Source organism: Polypterus senegalus, chromosome 1 (assembly GCF_016835505.1).
Source record: "Polypterus senegalus isolate Bchr_013 chromosome 1, ASM1683550v1, whole genome shotgun sequence".
Taxonomy (NCBI): Eukaryota; Metazoa; Chordata; class Cladistia; order Polypteriformes; family Polypteridae; genus Polypterus; species Polypterus senegalus.
In genome coordinates, this window is record NC_053154.1 from 145304138 (window position 1) to 145331442 (window position 27305).

At 36.9% G+C, this 27305-nt stretch overlaps 1 protein-coding gene across 6 annotated transcripts; it reads left to right on the forward strand.

Annotated features, from left to right (window-relative positions):
- The first annotated feature begins 5965 nt into the window (after positions 1-5965).
- On the forward strand, positions 5966-26960 carry mffa (mitochondrial fission factor a). 6 transcript variants are annotated; one of them, XM_039759792.1, is made up of 8 exons: positions 5966-6190; positions 7421-7641; positions 13633-13805; positions 16941-17029; positions 22296-22460; positions 24178-24237; positions 25913-26015; positions 26176-26960. In XM_039759792.1, exons 2-8 carry the CDS (start codon positions 7425-7427, stop codon positions 26305-26307), a joined length of 939 nt encoding a protein of 312 aa, XP_039615726.1. In that variant the 5' UTR covers positions 5966-6190; positions 7421-7424; the 3' UTR covers positions 26308-26960. The 6 variants fall into 6 exon arrangements, with proteins under 6 accessions (XP_039615726.1, XP_039615735.1, XP_039615743.1 ...); XM_039759801.1 differs by having other exon boundaries at positions 25931-26015; XM_039759809.1 differs by lacking the exon at positions 24178-24237 and having other exon boundaries at positions 25931-26015.
- Positions 26961-27305: the final 345 nt, after the last annotated feature.

Below are 27305 nucleotides of genomic sequence, written 5' to 3' on the forward strand. Positions count from 1 at the left end.
CACTGTTTGCCTCTTATTTAGAGGAATCATTGTGTGGTCAATTTGTGTGTGGACAAAAAAAAATGAAGTGATAGAGAAATAGCTGTTAACCAACCTCTAAAAAAACAGTTGAAATCGCTATTTCTATGAAGAAGGTGGCACACACAAATTGCAGCAGCTTTGTGGATCCTTAAAGGTAAATGAGCTATTTGTTTCAGACAAGACACTGATAAGTAAATGCAAACTATGCAGAAGAGTTAATCACAGTGATGGTGATTGTTGGTACAAAGATCAGAATTGCCATACTTGTGGTGAGAAGGGCCATGAAGCATGAGTGTGCAAACAGAGGGACAATATAAGGAGAGGGGGGAGGATGCAGTATAAAGAAAACTCACAGTGAGGCACAGAGTCATCTAGAAAGAGACCCCTAAGTCATGTTTTATTGCAGAAGGTGGCCAGTGAAGTGTCAAGTAATGAAAATGACACAGAATTAGCCTTGTATAAGCTAATTCAAGAAGGGGAACAGTCACGCTTTAGTGTGAAACCAGAAATTGAAGGCACGGAATTAAAAATGGAGCTGGACACTGGTGCGACAGTCTCATTAATTTCAACAAAACTATATAAGAAATTACTGAGTCATGTGCCTCTGCAGACAACTGAGGTGGTCTTGAAGACTTACACAGGGGAACCAATATCTCCTGAAGGAGTTATTATGGTGAAATTCACTTTGACCAAGCAATCTGCTGTCCTCCCATTAAATGTTATAAGAGGAAATTATACACTACCTTTTTGGTAGGGAGTGGCTCAAAAGAAAAGAATCAAGTTGAACTGGCAAGAAATAGTCAGTACAGCAAATTACACTGATGGCAGTGTTACAAAAACATTCTAGTTAGATAGATAGATAGATAGATACTTTATTAATCCCAAGGGGAAATTCACATAATCCAGCAGCAGTATACTGATACAAAAAACAATATTAAATTAAATAGTAATAAAAATGCATGTAAAAGCAGACAATAACTTTGAGTAATGTTAGCATTTACTCCCCCAGATGGAATTGAAGAGTCGCATAGTTTTTGTTAAGGATTTGGGGACAATGAGGGACATTGAAGCAGCTGTTTCTTTGAAACCACAACATAAGCCAAAGTTCTGTTATGCTCATTTTGTGCCCTATGCCCTGCATCCCAAAGTAGACGCAGAGCTGTCTTGCCAAGTAAAGTAGGGTGTGCTGTCACTTGTGCAATGTAGTGAGTGGACCACCCCTGTGGTGCCAGTTGTAAAGAGAGATTGTTAAATGAGGCTTTGTGGTGATTTAAAAATTACCCTGAACACTGCCTTTTATGAGGAACACTATCCAGTTCCACGCATTGAAGACCTATTTGCATCTTTAGCTGGGGGAAAGCATTTCAGAAAGTTGGACTCGGCACAGGAGTACCTATGCTTCACTGCTCCCAAATTAAAATTAGTATCTCATAGCATTAAGCACATCATCAGCCATTTATCTCAGATAGAAATGCAGTCACAGCCAGTTACCTCTTATTTTGTTGGCTAGCATGCATAACATATCACATGTTCTGCTAGCAACCAAGTGTATGGGTTAGTGTCATTACTATTTACGTCTTAAAACAATTTTGCAAGCTAATGGTAGAACCATCAGGCGAGCTGTGCCATGTACTTCAATGCATGTTATGTTAAGTGTGCCAAGAAATGCTACTGGGGCACTTTTATACACTGCTCAAAAAAATTAAAGGAACACTTTGAAAACAGATCAGATCTCAATGGGAAAAAAATCATACTGGATGTCTATACTGATATGGACTGGGTAATGTTTTAGGAATGAAAGGATGCCACATCATTTGATGGAAATCAAAATTATCAACCTACAGAAGGCTGTATTCAAAGACACCCCGAAAATCAAAGTGAAAAAATGATGTGGCAGGCTAGTCCATTTTGCCGAAATTTCATCGCAGCAACTCAAAATCGTACGCAGCACTTTGTATGGCCCTCATGTGCTTGTATGCATGCCTGACAACGTTGGGGCATGATCCTAATGAAACAACAGATGGTGTCCTGGGGGATCTCCTCCCAGATCTGGACCAGGGCATCACTGAGCTCCTGAACAGTCTGAGGTGCAACCTGGTGGTGTCCGATGGATCAAAACATAAAGTCCCAGAGGTGGTCTATTGGATTTAGGTCAGGCGACCATGGGGGCCAGTCAATGGTATCAATCCCTTTATCCCCCAGGAACTGCCTGCATACTCTCACCACATGAGGTCGGGTATTGTCGTGCACCAGGAGGAACCCAGGACCCACTGCACCAGCATAGGGTCTGACAATGGGTCCAAGGGTTTTATCCAGATACCTAATGGCAGTCAAGGTGCTGTTGTCTAGCCTGTAGAGGTCTGTGCGTTCCTCCATGTACATGCCTCCCCAGACCATCACTGACCTGCAGGCAGCATAATGTTTTCCACGGCTCCATGTTACAAGCATAACATTCTCCATGGCGTCTCCAGACCCTTTCACATTTGTCACATGTGCTCAGGGTTACATCTGTGGAAAGCACCGAGCGCCAGTGGTGGACCTGCCAATTCTGGTATTCTATGACATATGCCAATTGAGCTCCACGGTGCCAGGCAGTGAGCACAGGGCCCACTAAAGGACACTGAGCCTTCAGGCCACCCTCATGAAATCTGTTTCCGATTGTTTGGTTGAAGACATTCACACCAATACCCTGCTGGAGGTCATTTTGTAGGGCACTGGCAGTGCTCATCCTGTACCTCTTTGCCCAAAGGAGCAGATACTGGTCCTGCTGATGGGTTAAGGACCTTCTACAGCCCAGTCCAGCTCTCCTAGAGTAACTGCCTGTCTCCTGGAATCTCCTCCATGCCCTTGAGACTGTGCTGGGAGACACAGCAAACCTTCTGGTAATGGCACGTATTGATGTGCCATCCTGGAGAAGTTCAACTACCTGTGCAACCTCTTGTCACACACGTGCGCATGGGAGGCAGCTAAAGGGCTTGAGTGAAGGCAGTTCTGAGGCATGCCGGGATGTGGCAGAGTGCACCGACTCTTTTTCTCCCTTTCCTGCAGACCATTTACGGGAGATTCCACCTGGCTCTCTTGACGTCACTTCTGGGACCGAGCCAATGGAAGTAGACCTTACCAGCTCCGGCCCCTCGGATGTCACGTCCAGGCTTGATCCAATGACTGAAGAACACGTGCCCGATCCTTATGACCTCACTTCCTGTCTTCCCACTTTAAAAGCCTGCCTTTTTTCCCTTTTCCCTCAGTCTTGTTCTGGACTCAGTTGTATGCACATCAGTGGTGTGTATTTGATAAAAAACGACTTTGCAACCAGGATACCATATTATACGGGTGGCTGCCCCAAACCTTTATCCGTTTATGTCTCGTTCTTGTGACACTCTGTAAGGTCCAGGTATCGCCTCATGCTACCAGTAGTGACACTGACCGTAGCCAAATGCAAAACTAGTGAAGAAACAGTCAGAAAAGATGAGGAGGGAAAAATGTCAGTGGCCTCCACCTGTTAAACCATTCCTGTTTTGGGGGGTCGTCTCCTTGTTGCCCCTTTAGTGCATCTGTTGTTCATTTCATTAACACCACAGCAGCTGAAACTGATTAACAACCCCCTCTGCTACTTAACTGACCAGATTAATATCCCATAAGTTTCATTGACTTTATGCTATACTCTGATTAAAAAGTGTTCCTTTAATTCTTTTGAGCAGTATATTAATGCCATTATAATGTCTTACTGTGACTGTTCTTTATCTTTAGGCAAGACAGAAGTTTTATTTCATTTTAGTCATTTTTGTGTGTATGTATTTGTTATAATAGATTTTAAAATGGAGGTTCTCGATACATTGAAGACTAATAAAACCCCTGGAGCAGACAAAATGAATCCTGGTAATTACAGACCAATATATCTTACTAACTTACTACATTAGTTACTAACGTACCATGCATGTTTGGAAGCTATAGTAAGAAATAAATTAGAATATTACCTAAATGAAAATAATATATGAGTTTGTGAGAAGAAGATACTGCCAAACCAATATGTTAAGATTTTTTTTTTGAACAGGCAACTGAAGTAGTTTACTAAAACAAAGTATGTGATATAATTTAGTTAGCCTATTAAAAAGCCTTTGATACAGTCCCACACCAAAGATTACTTCTTAAACTAGAAGTTGTAGGCATCAGAGGTAACCTGTAAATCTGGATCTCAGGTTTGTTAACTAACAGGAGGCAAAGAGTACAAATAAGAGGAAATTGCTCCACATGGAGTGAGGTCATCAGTGAGGTTCCTCAGGGGTTGTCCTTGTACCATTAACTTTCTATGATTTATATTAATGACACTGATTCTGGTGTAGTTAGTAAAATTGTCAAATTTGCAGAAGACATTGAAAATGTAGGAATGGCAGACACTAAGGAGACATCAAAAAAAAATTAAAAAGACCTGGACAAGCTTCAGAACTGGGAAAACACTTGGAAAATGCAGTTTAATATAGAAAAGTGCTACACATGGGCAAAAGAAACATCAGTTTTAAATTCTGGATCAGAGACTCTGTTCTACAGAAAGCAACCCCTGTAAGAATTTGGAGGTTTATGGGGATACAAAGTTTTCATCATCTAAGCAATGTACAAAAGCTATTAAAATGGAAAATAAAATGCTAGGTTACATTGTAAAACCTGCTAAATGTAAGTTGAAGTGCGTTATGCTTAGACTATATTATTCACTAGTGAGACAGAATTTGGAGTATTGTGTGCAGTTCTGGTCGTCTTCCTACAAGAAGCAGCACTACAGCTGTGCAAAGAAGTGCATCCTAGTACCTATGGACTGACAGAACCAGAGAATTAAACCTGTTTAGTCTCGAGCTGAGGAGACTGCATGGGGATCTAAGCCAGGTCTTCAAAATCCTCAAACACATTTCTAAAGTGGATGGAACAGAATTCTGTCAACGTAAGGGTGAATCACATACTCGAGAACATCAGTGGAAGCTAAGGGGAAGTGCATTTAGGACTCAACCCAGAAAGCACTTCTTTACACAAAGAGTTGTGGGAACCTGAAACAAACTACTGAGCCATGTACGCGATGCAGAAATTTTGAAGACCTTTAAGAAGCATCTGGATGAGATATTGGGACATCTTACTACTGACTAAACAAATAAGCCTGATGGACTGAATGGTCTCCTGTCCCCTGTCAAATTTCTTATGTGATTATTTAATTATAGAACGCCTGTAAAAATCTCAATTTCACCCCTTGGGATATATAAAAGTTCTATCTGTCTTTTAAACCTCATAATTTTAGGGACTATAGAGAACTCACATAGCTTAGCTACTCTGTCACAGCATATATTGCCAAAGAACAGATCGCTGCTGATATTAGCAAAATCCAATAAAAGGTGTAATTGAAAGAATTAGATTAGATTGACTTTCATTATGTGCTGATTTGGACCCTGGGTAAAAATCTGAAGCACGATAAATGACACAAACCCAACAAAGAAGGAGAAAGAAGGTGGAAAAATTGATTCCCAACGAGCTGCAGAAGTGACATATTGGGGATCCCCTAAATGCGTATCGTTTAGAGTTTTTGAACGGAGTAGAATGGACATGTTTCAAGTTTATTGCTATGTGTACATAATATATCGCAGTTCGTATCTGCATGTCTCCCAAAGACTAGTGACATGAGCACAATACCAACAAAACAATGAATACAACGTCGGCCATTGTACCCAATAATGTAATCGTTTGACACATTTTGGTAGTACAAAAATTGTATTTAAAGTTATGAAACATACGTATCATAAATATCGTGAGCACATTCATATTAATATTGCCAAACAAAACGGAGAAAGGTGACAATTCAGAATGAAACGTTAAAACTAAACATCTACTCATCCTTATCACACGACCCGCTAGACTTGACGTGACGGCGGGAGGCGCGGTTATATGCACTTCCGGTTTTGAAATCTGGACGGCGGCTGCGGAAGCTCAAACTACCTTTAGTACGGTATATGCTCACGGGTATTTTCCATTCGTTTTTCGGTATTATCCTGTCAAACCGATAGTGAAGAATTGTTTTTGGTGCCATTTCGATTTTCTTAACGAATGGTGATAGACATGCCAGAGTCTGTGCACTAAGCACCTTAGAAAAGCGAGCTATCCAAACAACGGAGGCGCACTACAAAGCGACAAGGTGAGTGGCGGCGTATTCTCGTCTGGCTTTGGGCCTCGTAATACGGTTATCTTGGATATTTCTATTGCAGATTTGCGCTGGTAATCACATTAAAACGACAGTTGTTCAGACTTCAAGCGAACAAGAGCTGAACTGTCAATGCTCTCTAGTTTTCAATGTGAAAAGGAATTTAGGTTGTGATATATCACCGATGCTTTTTTGTGAAATTGTTTGAAATAAATTGCCGTAAAAAAATCTCACATTTGACATTGGGGATATAGACGAACATTGGCTTAGAACATACTGAATTAAAGTGAGAGAAGGCATTCGCCTCATGCAGGCTCCCCATCGTCAAATAATTATATTGCGGACAGAAGATCATAAATAACTAATCATGTGCATGCACTTATCTAAATCTTCTTTCCACTCCCAACAGCGTGCGTACTTATTTCAAAAGTAAAAGTGAAATTTTTCGTGGTGATACTTGATTAGGATCCTTTTGATGATCGTTGTTTTTTGTTATTGAACTCCAATAAAATGTTCGATCGCTAAAAAGTAAATTGGAATTAATCTCTAACTTTAGCAAATAAAAACAGTTGCCCAATTAGTTTATGCTTTATTGCAGGTTATTCCCTTTTATTAAGCAAAAGAAAAAATATACATTTAATAGTCTAGTACTGTATTATGGAACATAACGTCTTTGTATATGAACAGAGGAAGTGTTAGGTCTGATCTAGAAATAAAGAAAATTGAATGGATTTTGTGTATTGTTTATTGATCTATTATCATGAGACAGTTTAATATCTTATTTTGCCCTTGAGAAAATTACATGATTTCAAATTGAAAGTATGATTAGGGGTACTAAAATATGTTTTCTTCAGTGTTTGATAGTTGACTCACCAATTAACTGTCCTAAGGTAGCAGTTCTCGCTTTCCAAGGTTTGGCTCAGGGATCTTTGACACCTTGAATTTAGCTCAGGGAAGTAGCCAGGAACAACTGGTTCTAATCTACATCTACATTTCAAATAAGCCTAAAGAAGTGGGAAGATCATCAGTTGTTTTTGCTGGTATTTTTTCATACAAAGTGTTTTTGTAAGTTAAATAAATGAAAGCCATAAGTAAACAAGTGTTTGAGAGTTTTTAGCAGAGCTGTACACTGGAAAAGGGATGGTGGAAATTTTTGCCAAAACCTTGAAATAATCCAGATGAGTTAATTTTGTCTGCTGTTTTGCTTTGTTTGTTTCTTTGAAGCTCAATGAATGGTGCAGCATTCCCTTCCCCTACCGCAGAAATGGCAGAAATTAGCCGCATTCAGTATGAGATTGAATATACAGAAGGTATTAGCCAGCGTATGAGGATTCCAGAAAAATTGAAGGTGGCACCTACAGGAAGCGAAGATCTCCAGAGTGGCATGGAAGAGAATCATCCTTCAAGTGTTATGATGCATGTTCCAGAGAGGATTGTAATTGCAGGTAGGAAGAGATCCTCTTCCTTATGTCTTTTGTATGTTTTGGTTTTTTTTACCCCCCTGTAAAGGGGAATATCTGCTTTCACCATATTTCAAGAAAGTGTTTACAAAATGGACACATAATATTTGAAACCAGGCATAGAGCCTGAAAACTGGATGAATTGTAATCTGACTTCTAACCTTAAGTGAGAGTACTGCATAACAATGTACATAACAGATTTTTTTTTGTTATTTTTGGGTGTCAGGTTATTATATTACAGTACTATCAGATTATATATTCAAAAATGGAGTATGTTGCTGACCCTGTTTGACAGTCATTAAATCTATTTTCAAACTGATCACATTTTAGGCATTCCTAGTTTTTTTGTGTGAGTTTCATTTTCATAACATGATATATTTGCAGCTAAAGTTATGATGCATGTTCCTGAGAGGATTGTAATTGCAGGTAGGCCTTCGTTTGAAGGGAGATCCTCTTCCTTTTGTCTTTTGTATGTTTTTTTTTTAACCACCCTGTAAAGGGGAAAATCTGCATTCACTATTACATGTTTCTTTCAGGCATATTTACAGTTCTGGTTATCACAACACGCAGTAGTAGGAACTGAATGAAATAACTGTAGCCCATGCAAGAAATTTTCATATAGCAACAGTGGAAAACTGTGTTATAGATACTTAATTACTTATATGTAGTACAGTTTACAAGCAGGTTCATAAGATAAGTGTAGAACAGAGGTTGAAGGTGTTACATAAAGTTTTTATATTGTTCAACTACTTTGCTACTAGACCTCCCCTTGGCAGGATCTGCTCAGCATTTAAGCCTATAAAGAGTCTCATTATTGTTACTTAGGGGCAGCATCATGGTGCAGTGGTAGCGTTGCTGCCTCGCGCTAAGGAGACCCAGGTTTTCATCCCACAGTCCAAAGACATGCAGGTTAGGTAAATTGGCTGTAGTGATTGTTTGGTGTGTGTGTCTGTTTGTTTGCCCAAGGATGGCCTGGCACCCAGTCCAGGGTTTGTTCCTGCCAAGGTTTGTTCTTAGCTGTGTTAGGCAAAGCCACCGCCCTCCTTCCCCCCCATACACCCCACCTCTATATTCGACCCTGGTCTGTATTAAGCAGGTTAGAAAATGACATGACAATTATTACTTATTTCCGTGTATCTAAAAGCCAGTAAACATACGGCTTTTGAAATGTTGTGAATCTAATGGTTTTGGGGAAAGAGCACATACACACTGTTTGCTTTCTCAGTACGCTTCCCAGATGGACTGCATATTAGGTATATGCTGTATATATAATACAGGTGAAATTCTAAAAGTGTTTTGTTGTAATGAAAATTTCATAGTAAAGAGATTCTGTATTTGTCAGTATAGTGCTTTCTTTAACTTGCATCCAGATGTTTGAAGTCGTTTCAGTAGCTTCTTTCACATTAATTTTCATATTCTCCTGTCTACAAGTTTATGCTGACGAGAATTTTTTCTAAGCATTTCTTTGCGATAATACACTTTCAGGGTGCAAATGATGCCCAAATCCAATGGCTGAAGAACTGCCGTGCAATTGGGTGAGAAGAATTCAACACAAACGTTATCTAAATGTGGAAGCATGCCGTGGGCAACACAGTTATTAGTCGCAAGCAGAATCTTTCTTTTCTTCTTCTTCATATCTTTGTCAAGTTGTCACATCCAGTTTTTCAAAATGTCTTGAGTCATCCAAGCTCGCAGATTTACTTTATACTCGCAGGGAAGGAATGTAACACATTTAAAATACCGAGGACTGGTCGATTTGCCAATGGTGAGAGGAATAACTTTGAGGCTTCCAGATGAATTGCAGCAAAGTAGAGCTGTCAACCTTTGTTTAGATTTTTTTTCCTCCTTGGCATGGATTACCTTTGAGTGCTAAAGTACGATGTGGTAGCAGCTGGTAGAAGTTTTCAGTCTCATTAGCACTGTAGATGTCTTCAGGCTCATAAGCTGAAATGATTTTCCTGATTTCATCTGGACGTAATTCGTTTGCTTTTTCATTTGGAACTGCAGATTCTTCTCCACATATTGCTTTGACTGCAATTCTAAACTGTTCGCAAAAGCAAATTAGAACACCCCTGCTGGCAGTAAAAGCTTCGAGTGACTTTTTCTTGAATGAGTGGCCCACTAATAGGAATGTTTCTTGAACGAGCATCACTGAACCAAATAAAACTGCTTTTTTAACGTCTTCAAGTGCAGCAGTTTGCAGACGTTTGTTTGCACAGAGGCCCGAGGTTTGCAACCTTAGATTTTTCTTCTATTTGTGTTTGGTCTTTCAAGGAAGTTGACAGTGTTGATGGCGAAATTCCGAATTCACTGACGTAATCGAGAGCCACAGAAATTTCAGTTTTTTTTTTCTTCTAATGTGAACTATTGTCTTTTTTTCGTGTCTGCCATTTCTATAGGAGGGTAATTAGTTCAATTACAATGGATGTCTTTTTCAGATGTTGACGAGCAATAAGCAGAAGGTATCACTGAAAACCGCAGAAAACAAACACATCAAAAAATAGTATGAGGAAAGTTCGAAGAAAGAAATATTTACAGTATTTCAGTTTAGGGATCGTTGTGCACAACTGAGCTGCTATGGCTGATTCAGTCAGACATTTCAAGGTCTTTTGGGCATTTTGTTGTAATGAAAGTATTTGCTAAATATATTTTGTAGTAACAACATTTTTATAGACTCTGTCTTAAGGGGAAACTTTTGGGACCGTAAAAATACTTTGTTGTAATTATATTGGTTGTAAAGGAATTTGACTTGTATACTGTATCAGGAAAGGAAAAGCAAATTTTGGAACTGCCTTTAGCACATACTGGGGGCAGTCAGGTGATCAGGCGACTTGGTGGCTTCACATGACTCATTCATTTTTCCAAGTCCAGTTATCTATTTCGAAGTCTCCAAAATTTGGTACCCCTGCCTTGCTGCGTTAGGCATAGGATGGAAACTAATCGTAGATGGAACACTATTTCATCAGAGCACAGTCACACACCTGTACTGGGCCAGTTAGGTGTTGACCCAGGGTTTAAACAAGGATGAGAAATTAGAAACTGATACAGTAGTGAAAACCACAGAGATTTTCAACTCTCAAATCAATGTCATTTTGGAAAAAATTAAGAGAATAAGATTAGCGAGTTTTCTTGGGCCCAATGGCCTGTTCTCAATAAAATTGTTATAACTTTCTGAGCCACCAGGTTGTCCTGACATAACTCGTAACTTTTCAATAAGTGTACCGATGAGTAAAGAAGGGCTACTTTCTCACATCCGATTATCATTAGGGCTGGACAATAAATAGTGATTAATGATTAAGTCAGTATTTTCTTGTTCACAATTCTGTAAATAACACAATGAAGTAGAATGTAGAGTTTGACACATTTAAGTCAAGTTTGCACAATCACTGCCCTAGACGCACGTTCTCCATTCCTAGGTGCAAAACAAAGTTTTGTACATTCCTTGTAACAATCTATGACAACCCACTTACTCCCCCAAATATGGGACAGGACAGGTTTGTAGTGTACACAGGGGGCTCGTGATGTCAGAATTTTTTGTTTTTTTAATGTGTTTGACTGGTTTCTTTTGGAAAGCTGTGCACAAATGATATTCTTTCCATAAAAATTAAAACTTCATAGCTAATTGACTTCAAGGGGCTGACATTTTTTGGTTTTCCTGCAGCTATTTCAGAATGCTGAAACGCCAGGACCAAGCCCTTTTTCCCAGAGAAGCAATCAAAATGAAGCTGAACAGCTGCTTGTAAAATTAAGATTGAGACAAAAACAACATCTTTTAGAAGGAAGAGCATGTTATAAACTGGCATTTGCTCGACTACAACCTGCTCTGGTTAATAAAATTACATTCCTGGAACATTACTTGCAAAACCATTAGCTGTTTGGGTTGATTTCATATGTGCACCACTCATGAAAATTTCTTCGTTGTTCAGTGTTTTCTATTAATCAAAACATGCTTTTCTAAATGAATTGTGTTTATAAGCTTCAAAAAATTCAGTAGTATAATCATTAACTTGTGATTAATGGAACACCTCCCAATAATCAGTATTTTATTTGTTGTGTTTTTTTTTGTTTTTTTTTATCGTACTGTGGTCCATATTCACCAGAAAGTTGTAGAAATCTTAACTTTTTAGTGAAACAAATCACCATTTCCCGAGTGTATCTCACATGACATCCATGTTATTCCCCTGCACAGTAAAAGTTTTTGCAATACTGTATTATTATTTTTATTTATTATTCTTTATTATTATTAGTGCTATTTTGCTATGCTTTCGTCATATTTATATATTTTTACGTTAAAAAGATCTCATTAGATAATTGAAGTTATTGCCAATAGAACACATTGTGTGTACCAGACTGGCTGAATATAAAACTGAACACCTGAAAAGTGAATTTTTTTGATACCTTCTTAACAAAATTTACTGTCAGATTTCAAAGAAAGAGCAACCGTTAAAATAAAAATAGCATATAATGCATCTATAAACTCCAAAGGCAGACTCCACAAGTAAAATTTAAGTGGCAACAACTGAGTGAATTTTACCGATAAACATGAAGGGGTCTGTAACAACATGTTAAACTATCCTGCTTTAATGCATCTTGAATTTAAGTGACTTCCTGAATTAAGTGAATTTAACTGAATTTCACGGGACACCAGTATCCTCATAATATTTTATTCCACTTTGCTTTTATATTAGCTTATTCACAAATATAAGAATCACATTTTTTGAGAATGGCTCCGTTTTCAAGTGCCACATTCATTTAAATGATGCAGTTCATCTTTTCTTTTAAGCAGCTGTCCACAATTCATAAACACTTCATTCTTTGAAGACTTACCAGGACCATAAAATAAAAATAAGGAGGCATATTAAAAAGTTTTTTATGGTATTAACAGGCGGGCTCAATGGTAATACTGCTGCCTCGCAACAAGGAGCTTAGGTTCTGTGTCCCATGTCCTTTATGTGTGGAGTTTGCAAGTTCACATTGTGCCCACATGGGTTTCTTTTGGCCGCTCTGTTTTCCTCCAACAGTCCAAATACATGCAGGTTAGATGGATTGGCAGTGCTAAATTGGCTGTAATGTATGTGTGTGTTTGTGTTTTCACCCTGGGATGGACTGGCATCCTGTTCAGGGATTGTTCCTACCTAGCACCCTGTGCTTGCTGGGACGGGCTATAGCTTCCTTGTAACCCTGATCATTAAAATGGATGGTATAAATATATAAACCGATATAACACAATATTTACACCATGTTCAAATATATTTGAATATACACTTATATTTTTTTGTGAATATGTGAATCATAATTTTTGGCTAATCTTATAGCCCTATAGCAGATTTGTGTGTGTGTGTGTGTGTGTGTGTGTGTGTGTGTGTGAGAGAGAGAGTATGGTACTCTATGAGCCTAAACTCACTGACCAGCAAAGCGCATGTGATGTGGATTGAATTAATACTAAAAAAAATTAGTATTGGTACCATTTCAAAATTTCATATGTATTTATAAATCTATTTTTGACAATACTACTTTCTAAACAAAATTTTCCAAAACCTTCTTTCTTAACCCAGGAGCCTGTGTTACAATGAGGAAACGTGAATTACTTGTAAAGTGTGTATGCAATAAAATAGTATATTTATACAGTAACTGCTTATCAGTAATGCATCTAATGACAAAGTGTTTTATTAAAAGTCTCTGGATGTTCAATATGAAACAATCCCTCACACAGTTGATAGCCTAATGCACATTTTATTTGATTTAGTTAAGGTGCAATTTAAGTTCAAGGATAAGAAATAATTATAAAACACGGGGGGAAAAATTTCCATTTTCAGAGCATAGCTTCAGAACTTTTTTTTTTTTTTATTGCTGTCTGTTTTCTTCTGAATCATATGGTGCATTCCTATTGAGTCTTTTCATACCTATATCATATTTACCTTTTTGCAGATAGTTTTTTGGATATAATGTTTCTTGTATTTTGCTTTTTTCTGATAGGTGATCATGAGGATTCAACATATTCCAGGCCTAGGGATCTCGATCTTATTCAATCAACGCCGTTAGAATCTTTAGCTCTGAAGACACCACCCCGTGTTCTAACCCTCACTGACAGACCTCTAGATTTCATGGACCTGGAGAGAACTGTTTCTCAAAATCCTCAAAATGAAGAGGTGACTATAATAAGGTTATTCTGTATTCATGCTTCTTTTTGAAGTATGCAGATGAAATGAGAAATGCAGCTTTTTGAGAAATTCCTGTAGCATTAAAATGAAAATTGTCACGCTATTTGCTTAGTATGTTAAAGAAAAGGTAATATACATTAATAATGACAATAATGATGAAAAAAATAAACAAAACACATTAAGTATTTGACCTGAAAGAATTTGTCAACTTTAACTTCCAAATAATCTTGGCAGTATTAACATCCCACCAAGAGTATTGCTGACTTTTTGCCTGCTACTCCTTGGATAGGCTCTGCTCCATATTAATTTTACATTCTTCTTGCAATTAGTAAACACATAGATTGGTCATATCACAGAATGCACCATTACAAGGCAGTTTACAAAGAAGGCAAAATTATAATATCTTAACTAGGAATTTATAGTGGAATTTTAAGATGTAAATTGTGCAATTTTAGATAACAGCCATTATGATATGTATAAAAAGCAAAGTAGAAACAATGAAGATTTTCACAGAAAGCCTTAAACAAAAGCCACTAAAAAAATCAAGAGAAGTATTATTGCCTTTATTTTACTGCACAAAAAATCAAAACTAATAATTATGGTCAAACATTATTTTATGAAGCATTTTATATTCTTCAATATGGCAAAATTTCAAATAATCAAGAAAATAATATATTGGCCGTTTAATACTTTCATAGTAAGCAGCTTTAAACAGCAGTGCACAAAGAATTGTAAGAATGCAAATCTTTTAAACATTTAACCAAAATAAATTAACCCTTGCCAGTCATATACTGCACACTTTACAGATATAGTGCATCTGGAAAGTATTCACAGCACATCACTTTTTCCACATTTTGTTATGTTACAGCCTTATTCCAAAATGGATTAAATTAATTTTTTCCTCAAAATTCTACACACAACACCCCATAATGACAACGTGAAAAAAGTTTACTTGAGGTTTTTGCAAATTTATTAAAAATAAAAAAATTGAGAAAGCACATGCACATAAGTATTCACAGCCTTTGCCATGAATTTCAAAATTGAGCTCAGGTGCATCCTGTTTCCCCTGATCATCCTTGAGATGTTTCTGCAGCTTAATTGGAGTCCACCTGTGGTAAATTCAGTTGATTGGACATGATTTGGAAAGGCACACACCTGTCTATATAAGGTCCCACAGTTGACAGTTCATGTCAGAGCACAAACCAAGCATGAAGTCAAAGGAATTGTCTGTAGACCTCCGAGACACAAAGCTGGGGAAGATTACAGAAAAATTTCTGCTGCTTTGAAGGTCCCAATGAGCACAGTCACCTCCATCATCCGTAAGTGGAAGAAGTTCGAAACCACCAGGACACTTCCTAGAGCTGGCCGGCCATCTAAACTGAGCGATCGGGGGAGAAGGGCCTTAGTCAGGGAGGTGACCAAGAACCCGACAGTCACTCTGTCAGAGCTCTAGAGGTCCTCTGTGGAGAGAGGAGAACCTTCCAGAAGCACAACCATCTCTGCAGCAATCCACCAATCAGGCCTGTATGGTAGAGTGGCCAGACGGAAACCACTCCTTAGTTAAAGGCACATGGCAGGCCACCTGGAGTTTACCAAAAGGCACCTGAAGGACTCTCAGACCATGAGAAACCAAATTCTTTGGTCTGATGAGACAAAGATTGAACTCTTTGGTGTGAATGCCAGGCGTCACGTTTGGAGGAAACCAGGCACCGCTCATCACCAGGCCAATACCATCCCTACAGTGAAGCATGGTGGTGGCAGCATCATGCTGTGGGGATGTTTTTCAGCGGCAGGAACTAGGAGACTAGTCAGGATAAAGGGAAAGATGACTGCAGCAATGTACAGAGACATCCTGGATGAAAACCTGCTCCAGAGCGCTCTTGACCTCAGACTGGAGCAACAGTTCATCTTTCAGCAGGACAACGACCCTAAGCACACAGCCAGGATATCAAAGGAGTGGCTTCAGGACAACTCTGTGAATGTCCTTGAGTGGCCCAGTCAGAGCCCAGACTTAAATCCAATTGAAAATCTCTGGAGAGATCTTAAAACTGGCCAAGGATAGGTGTGCCAAGTTTGTGGCATCATATTCAAAAAGACTTGAGGCTGCAATTGCTGCCAAAGGTGCATCGACAAAGTATTCAGCAAAGGCTGTGAATGCAGTACTTATGTACATTTGATTTCTCAGTTTTTTTATTTTTAATAAATTTGCAAAAGCCTCAAGTAACTTTTTTCACGTTGTCATTATGGGGTGTTGTGTGTAGAATTCTGAGGAAAAAAATTAATTTAATCCATTTTGGAATAAAGCTGTAACATAACAAAATGTGGAAAAAGTGATACGCTGTGAATACTTTCCGGATGCACTGTACAGTAGTTACAAAGCTGTCTTAATTGGGTTAAAATACTTTTAATACAAACAAAAGGAAAAAAGATAAATATGAGTAATTTGTGAGTGTTACAATAAGGGTATAACGTACCTGGTTCTTGGAGTCATTAGTTTGGAGATTTCATCAAATGTTACTTATTACACAATTCTCAATCATAATTATATTCATTGTATTGCTGTTTTCCTAACATTCAATAAATTATTTACTTTCAAAACAGATTTTGCTTAGCAAAACTGGCTTTAATAAAATTTGGATAATTACACGTTAATAATTATTGATCTGTTGTTTCATTAGGCAAGTTAACTTTTAACACACAAGCTAGTGTTATATTAAAATGTTTTGATCTATAACTGGCATCCATGAAAAATGTTATGATCAAACTATATGCAATGTGTTTCATAAAAAAACATATTCATTTATTATAGTATAATTGATACTGGGAATATCTTCACCCAAATTCTGCTTAACTAGTTTTTTACACTGTCCATATGTATTTATGAGTGTGTCTGTTCAGAAGAGTTTCATGTAATATGCATGATCTTCTAATGCTTATTTCATTTTTCTGTAGGTCTTCTTGCTACCTTGTTTTTTTATTGCTCTTGGTGTGGAATGTAATTAACTTTCTTTGCTTTTTAATAAGGGTTGTACATTTCTACTTTGTGTGACCAGTTAAAAAGAACATTTGGCAGTTATGTTGGATATAACTATATGTCTCATTCACATACTCTGTGTTTCTTAGGCTCGACCTCTGGGTCGGCTGCGGAGGGAACGCTCCATGAGTGAAAATGCTGTCCGTCAAAATGGTCAGCTGGTCAAAAATGACTCTGCGTGAGTAAATGACATATTTACCATTTTTCTTTAAAGATTCATTAATCAACTTATGTTCTCTTTCTGCTTTCCTTTGTCTTTATTTGGTGATTTAATTTCAGTCACAGGCATGGAAACGGTGAGTCTGGTTTTGTTTGGTGTGCATGTGATGTCTGATAGTACCTGCTTTTTTAAAAAGATCATTGCCAGTTGTAGTGCTCTGTAGCTAAGTATGCTATATAACCTATCTCTACAGTATTCTGAATGACCAGTCTTGTTCTAGATAGCACCTTTCATGATAATTGTCATCCCTTTATAGTTTATGTATAAAGTACAGTATGGCTTACAGAAATCTGTGTTTGTGTATTAGAAGTTTATGATGGGAATAATAAGAGAAACAGTTGATTACAGTATGCCATAAATGAAAAAATCTTAAAAACACCACCATTTGCATTTGGCAAAGATGTGCCAAAGCAGTGAAAAATGAAAAGGGTAGCTAAAAACATAAAAAAAATACAGTGATGTGGAATCTTGGCAGTTTAAACGATTAAAAGGAAAATGGCTGATAGTTAAAACGTGTGTCAGGTATTTGATCATTCCTAAGGTGCACTAGTGTCAATATACAGAGGAGGAAGGGCTACATTTCTATTTCATTAGAAACAGTTTAGAACTTGTCCTGGACAATGACTACTGGATGTGTGAAATATAGAGCTATGCCTCTTGGATACCTGGCTCCTCTCCTGGTGGGCTTTACTAGGTACACCTCCTCCAAACCACTTCCACTGTCTCCTCTTGGCACAAAGCAACTGTGCCTGTATCCCCCTGTCCTTTTAGAGTACCAGTCTCATCAATTAATCATAGGAAGTAAGCCATAATTACCTGCAGAGAAACCTAATTTCTTCCACTTGTACCTAAAGTGTTTATTCTTTAAACCCATCCTAATAAAAAGAGGATTTCCACTGAAAACTCAGCTCTTACATTTATTTGGGTTTTTTTTTTTACCAACACATCATATTAATATATGATTAATGCAAGTTTTCCAGTTATATTACATTAGTTGTGTAACACTCTCAAAGGGCAAAATATAACGATACTTAAATGAATCCCATAAGAACAAATTTTTGTTTGTTGCATATTGATGTAGCAGCCAGTGCTGCCAATGTAAAAGTTGTACAGATTTAGATTTTAAAATTTTGCTTTATATTATTACATTTAGTCTTATGAAACCAAAACCTATTTTTTTGGTTTTACTGTTACATATGTTTGGAACACATACAACAGTGGCATCATTCTCAAAACTATGTTGTGCTAAGTGCTTTTCTCTGTTAGGACTTATTAAATAATTAGACAATGTGGATTCAGCAAAGAACAGAGAAGTCCTGAAGTAAAACCTTAAAAGTGATTCAAAATATTTGGTAATTGGGAGAAGACTAATTTTCCAGTAGAATAATGCAAAAAAAACATACAGTAGAAATCACAAAATAATGGCTTAAAACAAAACATCAAGCGTTTTGGAGTGGCTAAATCAAAGCTCACACTTCATTTTAATTAAGAACATGTTAGGATTTTACACTTGCACTTTCTCAAATTGAATGAAACTTAACTAAAAGAAAGCAGTTTTGGAAAGAAGTAAAAACTGCAAGTGCCCTCGTATGCACAGCAGGGAGACTTATCCTAAGAGACTTGCAGTATAATTTCAGCCAAATGTGCCTTTATTAACTATTGGCTTACCAGTTAAATACATATAAAATCAGTTCCCCCACCCCCAAATTTGAAAAGGATCTGACAAGCCAGGTTAATTCAGAGCAAGAAATGTTTGACTTAAGAATAAGGTACAAACCTCATACAGATAGTGGCATCCACAGTGGCCATTAACCTTACTATTACACTGTTATGATAAAACTAGATAGACAAAAAAAGATACAACTAAATAGATATTGTGATTAATGAACTAGTAGGCTTAAATGTTTCAATTGTAAATAATCCATGTTTGTCTAATAGATTGTCAGATATTATGGGACATTTTTTAATGCAGTGTATGTAAGTGCTGTTTATGTTCACATTCTAAAATGAATATCTATACATTTTTTTCTTGGTCATGGAGGTTTTGCACATGTGAACAAATCCAACCCCTCCCCCCATGTTCTTTTTAGCTGAATTTTAGTTTTTCATCTAGTCACTTCTGTTTTTCTACTTATGAATGATAAAAACTAGTTTTGATCCAAGTGAATGCATAGTATCTGTCACTAACCAAGAGGAATAGCACTAGATGCTACAGACCCTGATACCATTTTCAGTCGTTTTGTACTTTTATTGAATGTAACTGACAGGCTCTCGATAAGCACAGTCATAGATAAATACCTTGAACACCAGCTGGCTGTTTAGCTGAGCAGTAAAAAACATTGCTTGTAATTCCTAGCATCCTTCATACATGTCCTACCTAGCCTTGGTGTCTTAAAGAGTATACCTGATGGGAGAACACTGTTAGCAAGCCCTTTGTAAAGACAGCACATCTCTGCTGAGGGATCAAGTGTTAGTTAATGGTGGTTTTCTGAGCCATCATTATGTCTTTTCCAGCTTTATGACGTACTCAGTCCAGTGAAAAACTGGAGAATGTTTAAGAATAAGGTCATCATACTTTACATACCAATGGTTAATTTTAGTTTAAATTATTTGTTGGTTTTTTTTGTGATTTAAAGTACAGTAATATTGCTTCATTGCCATTTCATTAAAAAGTCTGAAACATTTTTCTGTAAAATAATAAATAAAGCATTTTTACCAATATTCCCATTAATGCACATTTTCATTGGAAGTTCCCACTTACATACAGTGCGTCCGGAAAGTATTCACAGCGCATCACTTTTTCCACATTTTGTTATGTTACAGCCTTATTCCAAAATGGATTAAATTCATTTTTTTCCTCAGAATTCTACATACAACACCCCATAATGAGAACGTGAAAAAAGTTTACTTGAGGTTTTTGCAAATTTATTAAAAATAAAAAAAACTAAGAAATCACATGTACATAAGTATTCACAGCCTTTGCTCAATACTTTGTTGATGCACCTTTGGTAACAATTACAGCCTCAAGTCTTTTTGAATATGATGCCACAAGCTTGGCACACCTATCCTTGGCCAGTTTCGCCCATTCCTCTTTGCAGCACCTCTCAAGCTCCATCAGGTTGGATGGGAAGCATCGGTGCACAGCCATTTTAAGATCTCTCCAGAGATGTTCAATCAGATTCAAGTCTGGGCTCTGGCTGGGCCACTCAAGGACATTCACAGAGTTGTCCTGAAGCCACTCCTTTGATATCTTGAATGTGTGCTTAGAGTCGTTGTCCTGCTGAAAGATGAACTGACGCATTAGTCTGAGGTCAAGAGCGCTCTGGAGCAGATTTTCATCCAGGATGTCTCTGTACATTGCTACAGTCATCTTTTACTTTATCCTGACTAGTCTCCCAGTTCCTGCCGCTGAAAAACATCCCCACAGCATGATGCTGCCACCACCATGCTTCACTGTAGGAATGGTATTGGCCTGGTGATGAGCGGTGCCTGGTTTCCTCCAAACATGATGCCTGGCATTCACATCAAAGAGTTCAATCTTTGTCTCATCAGACCAAAGAATTTTGTTTCTCATGGTCTGAGAGTCCTTCAGGTGCCTTTTGGCAAACTCCAGGCGGGCTGCCATGTGCCTTTTACTAAGGAGGGGCTTCCGTCTGGCCACTCTACCATACAGGCCTGAGTGGTGGATTGCTGCAGAGATGGCTGTCCTTCTGGAAGGTTCTCCTCTCTCCACAGAGGACCTCTGGAGCTCTGACAGAGTGACCGTCGGGTTCTTGGTCACCTCCCTGACTAAGGCCCTTCTCCCCCAATCGCTCAGTTTAGATGGCCGGCCAGCTCTAGGAAGAGTCCTGGTGGTTTCGAACTTCTTCCACTTACGGATGATGGAGGTGACTGTGCTCATTGGGACCTTCAGAGCAGCAGAAATTTTTCTGTAACCTTCCCCAGATTTGTGCCTCGAGACAATCCTGTCTCGGAGGTCTACAGACAATTCCTTTGACTTCATGCTTGGTTTGTGCTCTGACATGAACTGTCAACAGTGGGACCTTATATAGACAGGTGTGTGCCTTTCCAAATCATGTCCAATCAACTGAATCTACCACAGGTGGACTCCAATTAAGCTGCAGAAACATCTCAAGGAAGATCAGGGGAAACAGTATACACCTCAGCTTAATTTTGAGCTTCATGGCAAAAGCTGTGAATACTTATGTGCATGTGCTTTCTCAATTTTTTTATTTTTAATAAATTTGCAAAAACCTCAAGTAAACTTTTTTCACGTTGTCATTAATGGGGGGTTGTGTGTAGAATTCTGAGGAAAAAAAAGGAATTTAATCCATTTTAGAATAAGGCTGTAACATAACAAAATGTGGAAAAAGTGATGCGCTGTGAATACTTTCCGGATGCACTGTACAAAATGTGGTTACAAACTTATGCAGGAATGTTCAAGCCTGTGTATATAAGGTAACAAAGCGAGAAATTCATCTATCAATTTTTTCATTTTTTATCTTTACCAAACTGTCAAAATATCAAAGACACTACATGTGCCTCTTTAGTCTGGTAACCAAAAAAAGTGTTTTTAAACTAAAGTTACTTTAAATTGTGCAAGTTGAAATTGTGGATTATGATAAATAAAGGTAGTAAAACAACAAGAACAGTGCCAAATGTTTTTGAGCTTGACATTAACTTTAAACCAAGTAATGATGGTTGAAGAAGAAAAGAGTCCAGAATTTTTCAGTTGCAAGTATTGTGCATTTTGTGCTACCGTATTAGTTGTACTGGACTGTTTCTATGAGTGGTACACAGGGAAGCATTTGAGATGGGTTAATAAAAAAACTGAGCATAGTGGTGCATACTTAAAATATTTAATTAACTATATTCTACTATAAGGACTGGCATAATCCTACTTATAAAATGGTTTCTGGCTCAATCTGTATTGTATTTTTAGTTTGCTTTTTTAAAATAGCAATAAACAGCAGTAACTGGTATTCCATAATAACAGCAAAATAGAATAATAGTAAAAAGGTAACAAAAATACTTTCTTTAAAATATAAAAGTAAATGTAAGTTAATTGATTCACAAGAATGACTTAATTATTGTTATATAACAGGCCTTCTTTAGTTTTTTTTGTTTAGTGTTCAAGTGTTTTCCTGTTTGTAAATCCAAAGTTGTCTTGACTTGCTCTGACTCGCATGTTTTTTCCTCTCGGTTGGGTGTTTACTTGGAACAGTGCAACACCATCACCCTCAACTCAGCCTCGTGTCTGTCCTCCTCTTTCTTCACCGGAAGATGGGCGAAACCTTTACACAGCTCGTGGCGTTTTGTCTCTAATCCAGTCTACCACCCGTAGGGCTTACCAGCAGGTCATGGATGTTTTGGATGAAAATCACAGAAGGTGACTGGCTCTTAGCTGTTTGTAGTGTTGTGTCATTTCAACCGAGGGTGGTGTTTGCTTGGTGTTGGCTGCTTAGCACATTAAAGCATGCTTAAAATCAAGTACCTCTGATATCATTTATTTTTGCAAAGTGTGTTACATGATTCAGTATATTTATGAATTCCACAGTGTTGGCAAGGAAGCACCGCCTGTATTCATTTATAAGTCATTTTCACTATTATTTTCCATAAAGTAATTGGCTAATTAAATTATTTGAATGCACAGTAGTGGCAGTAAACTCATTTTAAAAGTAGTCTTAAGTTAATTTATAATTATGACTAATTTTAAGCAATTAAACACATTCTGCATTAGTGTGACTGTAAGTAGTGAAGGTACAAAAGGTGCCAAACAAGTAGCAGATTTATCTGTTGTGGCATTATATTTGAAATAGAAATGGACTCTGTGTCTATTGACTTTAATGTTTACTGTTTTTTCCTAAACTCCTTAGTAGATGTGCCAACACTTTCCAGAAATATGTTATTACCATTCAGTGGCTTTGTGTAACTTATTTTTATTTAAACTGAGTAATTTTGTACGGTAAGAATGTCCTAGATAATTGATCCTGTCAAGTGAATATGCACAAAGCAAAACAAAACGGTGAATCATGATTAACCGAGCCAGAAAACAATGCAGAAAGAAACCTGTCTCTGACCTAAATATAAGAACCTATTGTCAGCCCATCTCTCTTTGCTAATTTCTGGACAAATTAAAATGACACGGAGTACATTTTGATTTCTTATGGAATGGAGCCACAGGCTGTTGTTTATGGTGACTACAGCACTCTGGGCTGTATTGTCAATGGATTATTTAATATGTTACTTTTTCATTCCAATCCATTAAGCTTTTACCTTTTAGTTTACTTTGAACATGTTGAGATACCTGAAGTTTTAACTAAATCCAATGCACATTTACAAATTATAAATTTCAAAATATTAAAAAGTCCTAATTTAAAAATATATAAACAGAAAAGATTAAGTGTGTTTGTTTAGTAGGGGGTGGAAAGTGTTTGTCATTAATTCCTTGGTTTAGACTAAAGCCAGGGTAACTACAGACTTGTGATGCCAGAAGTTGTTCCTCACTGTTTCAGTTTATTAAAATCCAGCTAGTCTTTTGTTTTTTTCTAAGAAATGATTATTTGACTAATTTGAATTAATTAGAAATATTACTGAACTTGTCTGCTTTCACCAAAGTAAAAAATCCTTTTTATATCTAAGAATTTAAACTACTAGGTTAAGTAAAGCCATGGCCAAACGTAATTACATTTTCAGCTCCTAAATAATGTCAGAATGTTTACATACAAAATAGGAAAACTTTTAGTTATTTTTCTGTTTGGGCAATACATTTTGCATATTATAAGTAGTATATTTAATTCAGTGGAACTAAATTATATTCTTTGAATCAGTACTTTTTTTTTTTAATACCCCTTAACACTTTGTATAAAAAAAAAAAAAGTAGTGTACAAGTGCCATGTGTGCATCTTGATTCGTGTGTCCGTTCAGGTATTGTGTGTTTTGCATTACTTTGTGCCATCGTGTTTATTGTTATATTGCATGTGCAATATGATTTCTTTGAATCGCCCATCTTTCTTGTGTCTGTGATTTTATTATGATGGTGTTGCTTTTCTGTTTCTTGTTTTTCTGCATTCCTGTCCTCCTGTTTCTCATGTATTCTTTCTTAGACCAATCTTGCGTGGGGGTTCAACTTCTGCCACTTCCTCTAATCTTGCGCACAGCTCCAGGTAACTGGCATTCCCTAACTCAAAATGGGATTTCTGTTTCACATTTTTTTATTATACTAAAAACAGTGGAGGAATGAATAATATTAAACCTTATTCAGTTATAATTGAAATGCATCATTTTACTCTTAATCTTTCATTAAATGAAAGATGGCGCATCCTTTTGCCCAGTTTGTTTATGGGTGTAGAGATGGACAGCTATTTACATCATTGGAACTGCTTCTGTGTTTACAGTTTATATTATTTATATAAAAGAGTTAGATTTTTCTGGTGTATAATGTCTGTCTGAGCTGGCATTGCTTATTGTTTTATTCATTATTAGGTGTTAAAGGAAGGAGGCATGATCTTTCAGATTCAGCCTCTTTGTAAAATGTTCTATGTTAACCATTTGTAAGTTGTTCTGTGGACCACCTGCAAATGATATGAACAAAACTATACAATATGTAATACACTTCAAGCTGGATCTAAATCTTATTTCAGGTTTTCAGACATTTTATGACTATATTTTGGAATATGAAGTTACAGAAATAAACTAAGTGTGAAGCATAATTGCAAACCTACCAGTTACAGTATAAGGTCAAATCAGCCAACTTTATTGTATATAGTGCCTTTTATAATAACAAACTTAACATTCTCAAACCTAATTAATCCACCTAATGGTGCATTAAGCTTAAGCTAGGAGCCTACCCTAGATGGTACACCAGTCCATCACAGGACTCATTCAGGTGCTTGCCTCTTTCCTAGCAACTAATCTTGCACACAAGTTATTGGGATGTGGAGGAAATTCTGGAGACCCTAGTGAATAACCTGTGTATCTAATGATTAGACTCCATACAGACAATGACTGGACATGAGATTTGAATGCATGACACTGGATCTGTGAGACAACAGCAGTAACTACTGCTCCATGGTGCTATCCTTATATTATTTTCCAAAATCCAAGCCACACAATTTTAAACTTTAGACCATTAAACATAAAATTGTGGTTACAGGTTTGTTGAGCAGAATTAGTCACGTTTTGAGAGGATATTTTCTATATGTCATGACAGTCAAAAGGAAGCAATTTGCTGTGAAGGGAGTGATGAACACACATAAGGCAAGGATAAGGATGTTTATGTGCACTTCTGTACATGTGACAATACTGAATCAGTGAGCATCAACCCTCACTCAACACTAGGCCAGTTTAGAGTTGCCAGGTATATAACCATTGAAATTCACACAAGCACCACAAAATGAGGACGCAAGCTGAAGTACAAGTGATATGATTAAATTGCCAAGTCATGGAATTGATGTCCTTCAAATTCTAACATTATTTTTAGAAGCATTAAGTGAATAACAAACTATCTATAATGGGCTAAATGGAATATTCTTGGAAAAGATGTTATAAGGAAACAACAGTGATGCCTGTTGTATACAAAAGTTTTTAAAAAATGGTTTCTGTTAAAAACAATTGCATATGCTTTTGTTCTAAACAATTTTTGTGCTTTACTGTAGAAATATTATGAAGTAAATACACATCATACATATGATGGATTAGAAAATTCCTGCCTGTATTAATATTTATTGGAAGCTACTGAATTTCTTACTCTATTATATGGCAATATATATTTTAACAATTGCATAATGTTTTTAATAGAAGTCCATATCTATTCTCTTCCAAATGTGTTAAAACATTAAGAACCATATGCTTGTGCAGGTATAATCTGTCTGCTTGTGATACTACACTGGAAGGAACTCCAGATGACTTGACAGTGGTGGACGCTACTTCTTTGCGGAGACAGGTAGCTTATCATTTTTTTTTCACGATTTCATGAAGGCATGCTGCTTGAACAGTTTGAAATATTTTAACTGAACTCTTGATATACCATAGGATCGATGTCAAACTTTTTTGTATGAAGCTATTAAGATTTATTTTTTATTTATTTATTTATTTGTTCACAGATTATTAAACTGAATCGTCGTTTGCAGCATCTAGAAGAGGAGAACAAAGAACGTACCAAAAGAGAAATGATCATGTATTCAATCACAGTGGCTTTCTGGCTGATCAACAGCTGGATATGGTTCAGGCGCTAGTAGTTGTTTCATGGAATACAAGCACTGGTACCAGATTAGCTTAAAAGGCTTTTTTTGTTTTGTTTAAAGTGTAAATACCGGTATCTACCAGATATTTTAGTTTCTGCACATGGATCACTCACTGAGGTTGGCTCTACAAAGTTAACTTTTGGGATCAAAACAACAAGAAAGCATTTATTTTTATTTATTAAGACTTTATTATATTACATTTACTTTTATGTTTTGCATGTTTTGATGTAAATATTCATAAAGTCATTTACAAGTGGTTTTTAGTAGCAAATATGGTATATTTCTGTATTTTGTTCCTTCAAAAACTTCAAAACAAAGTGACTAAAGTCAATAAAATGCAGTGAACTTGAATAAACTATACAAAAAAAATTACAGTATAGAAAATATTTGCAATTTTTGCATCTGCTGCTGTTCATGATGTGGTAATATGAGCTGATGTATTTCTGACTGCACTGAATTTTTTGTTACTCATTAAAATGTTGTATTGTGTTATTCAGCCTCAATTTCCAATCACATTAAAGGACTTAGTCAGCTGGAGCTAAATTATACTGTTATGAACACTTCTCATTGTATTCTGTATTTCATTTATTTTATGTTTCTAATAGCACTCTTTACATTGTTGGTATATACACTATTTTTTTTTATTAATGTCTCTCTGTTTTTATTGTATAGCCAAAACTCAGTAGAATCCACTGTTAATTCTACAGAGCGACAGCAGCAGATTCTGTTTGCCCTTCCTGAGACTTGTTGAGAGGAAAGTAACAAGGGGATATTCCAGAAAGTTGTTTTTTTTTTTTGTTTTTTTTTACTAATGTAGTCCACAACGGTTTAAAATAATTAACACAATTTAGTAAGCCCTTTTCAGTTGTGAGCAGCATCTCCACATTATTCCTGCTCATTTTGTTTTTTATTTTACTTTAATGTTTGACATCACTGATAACATACTGGAAAAAGGTACAGCTCCTATGTAACCATCCATTCATTTGAGC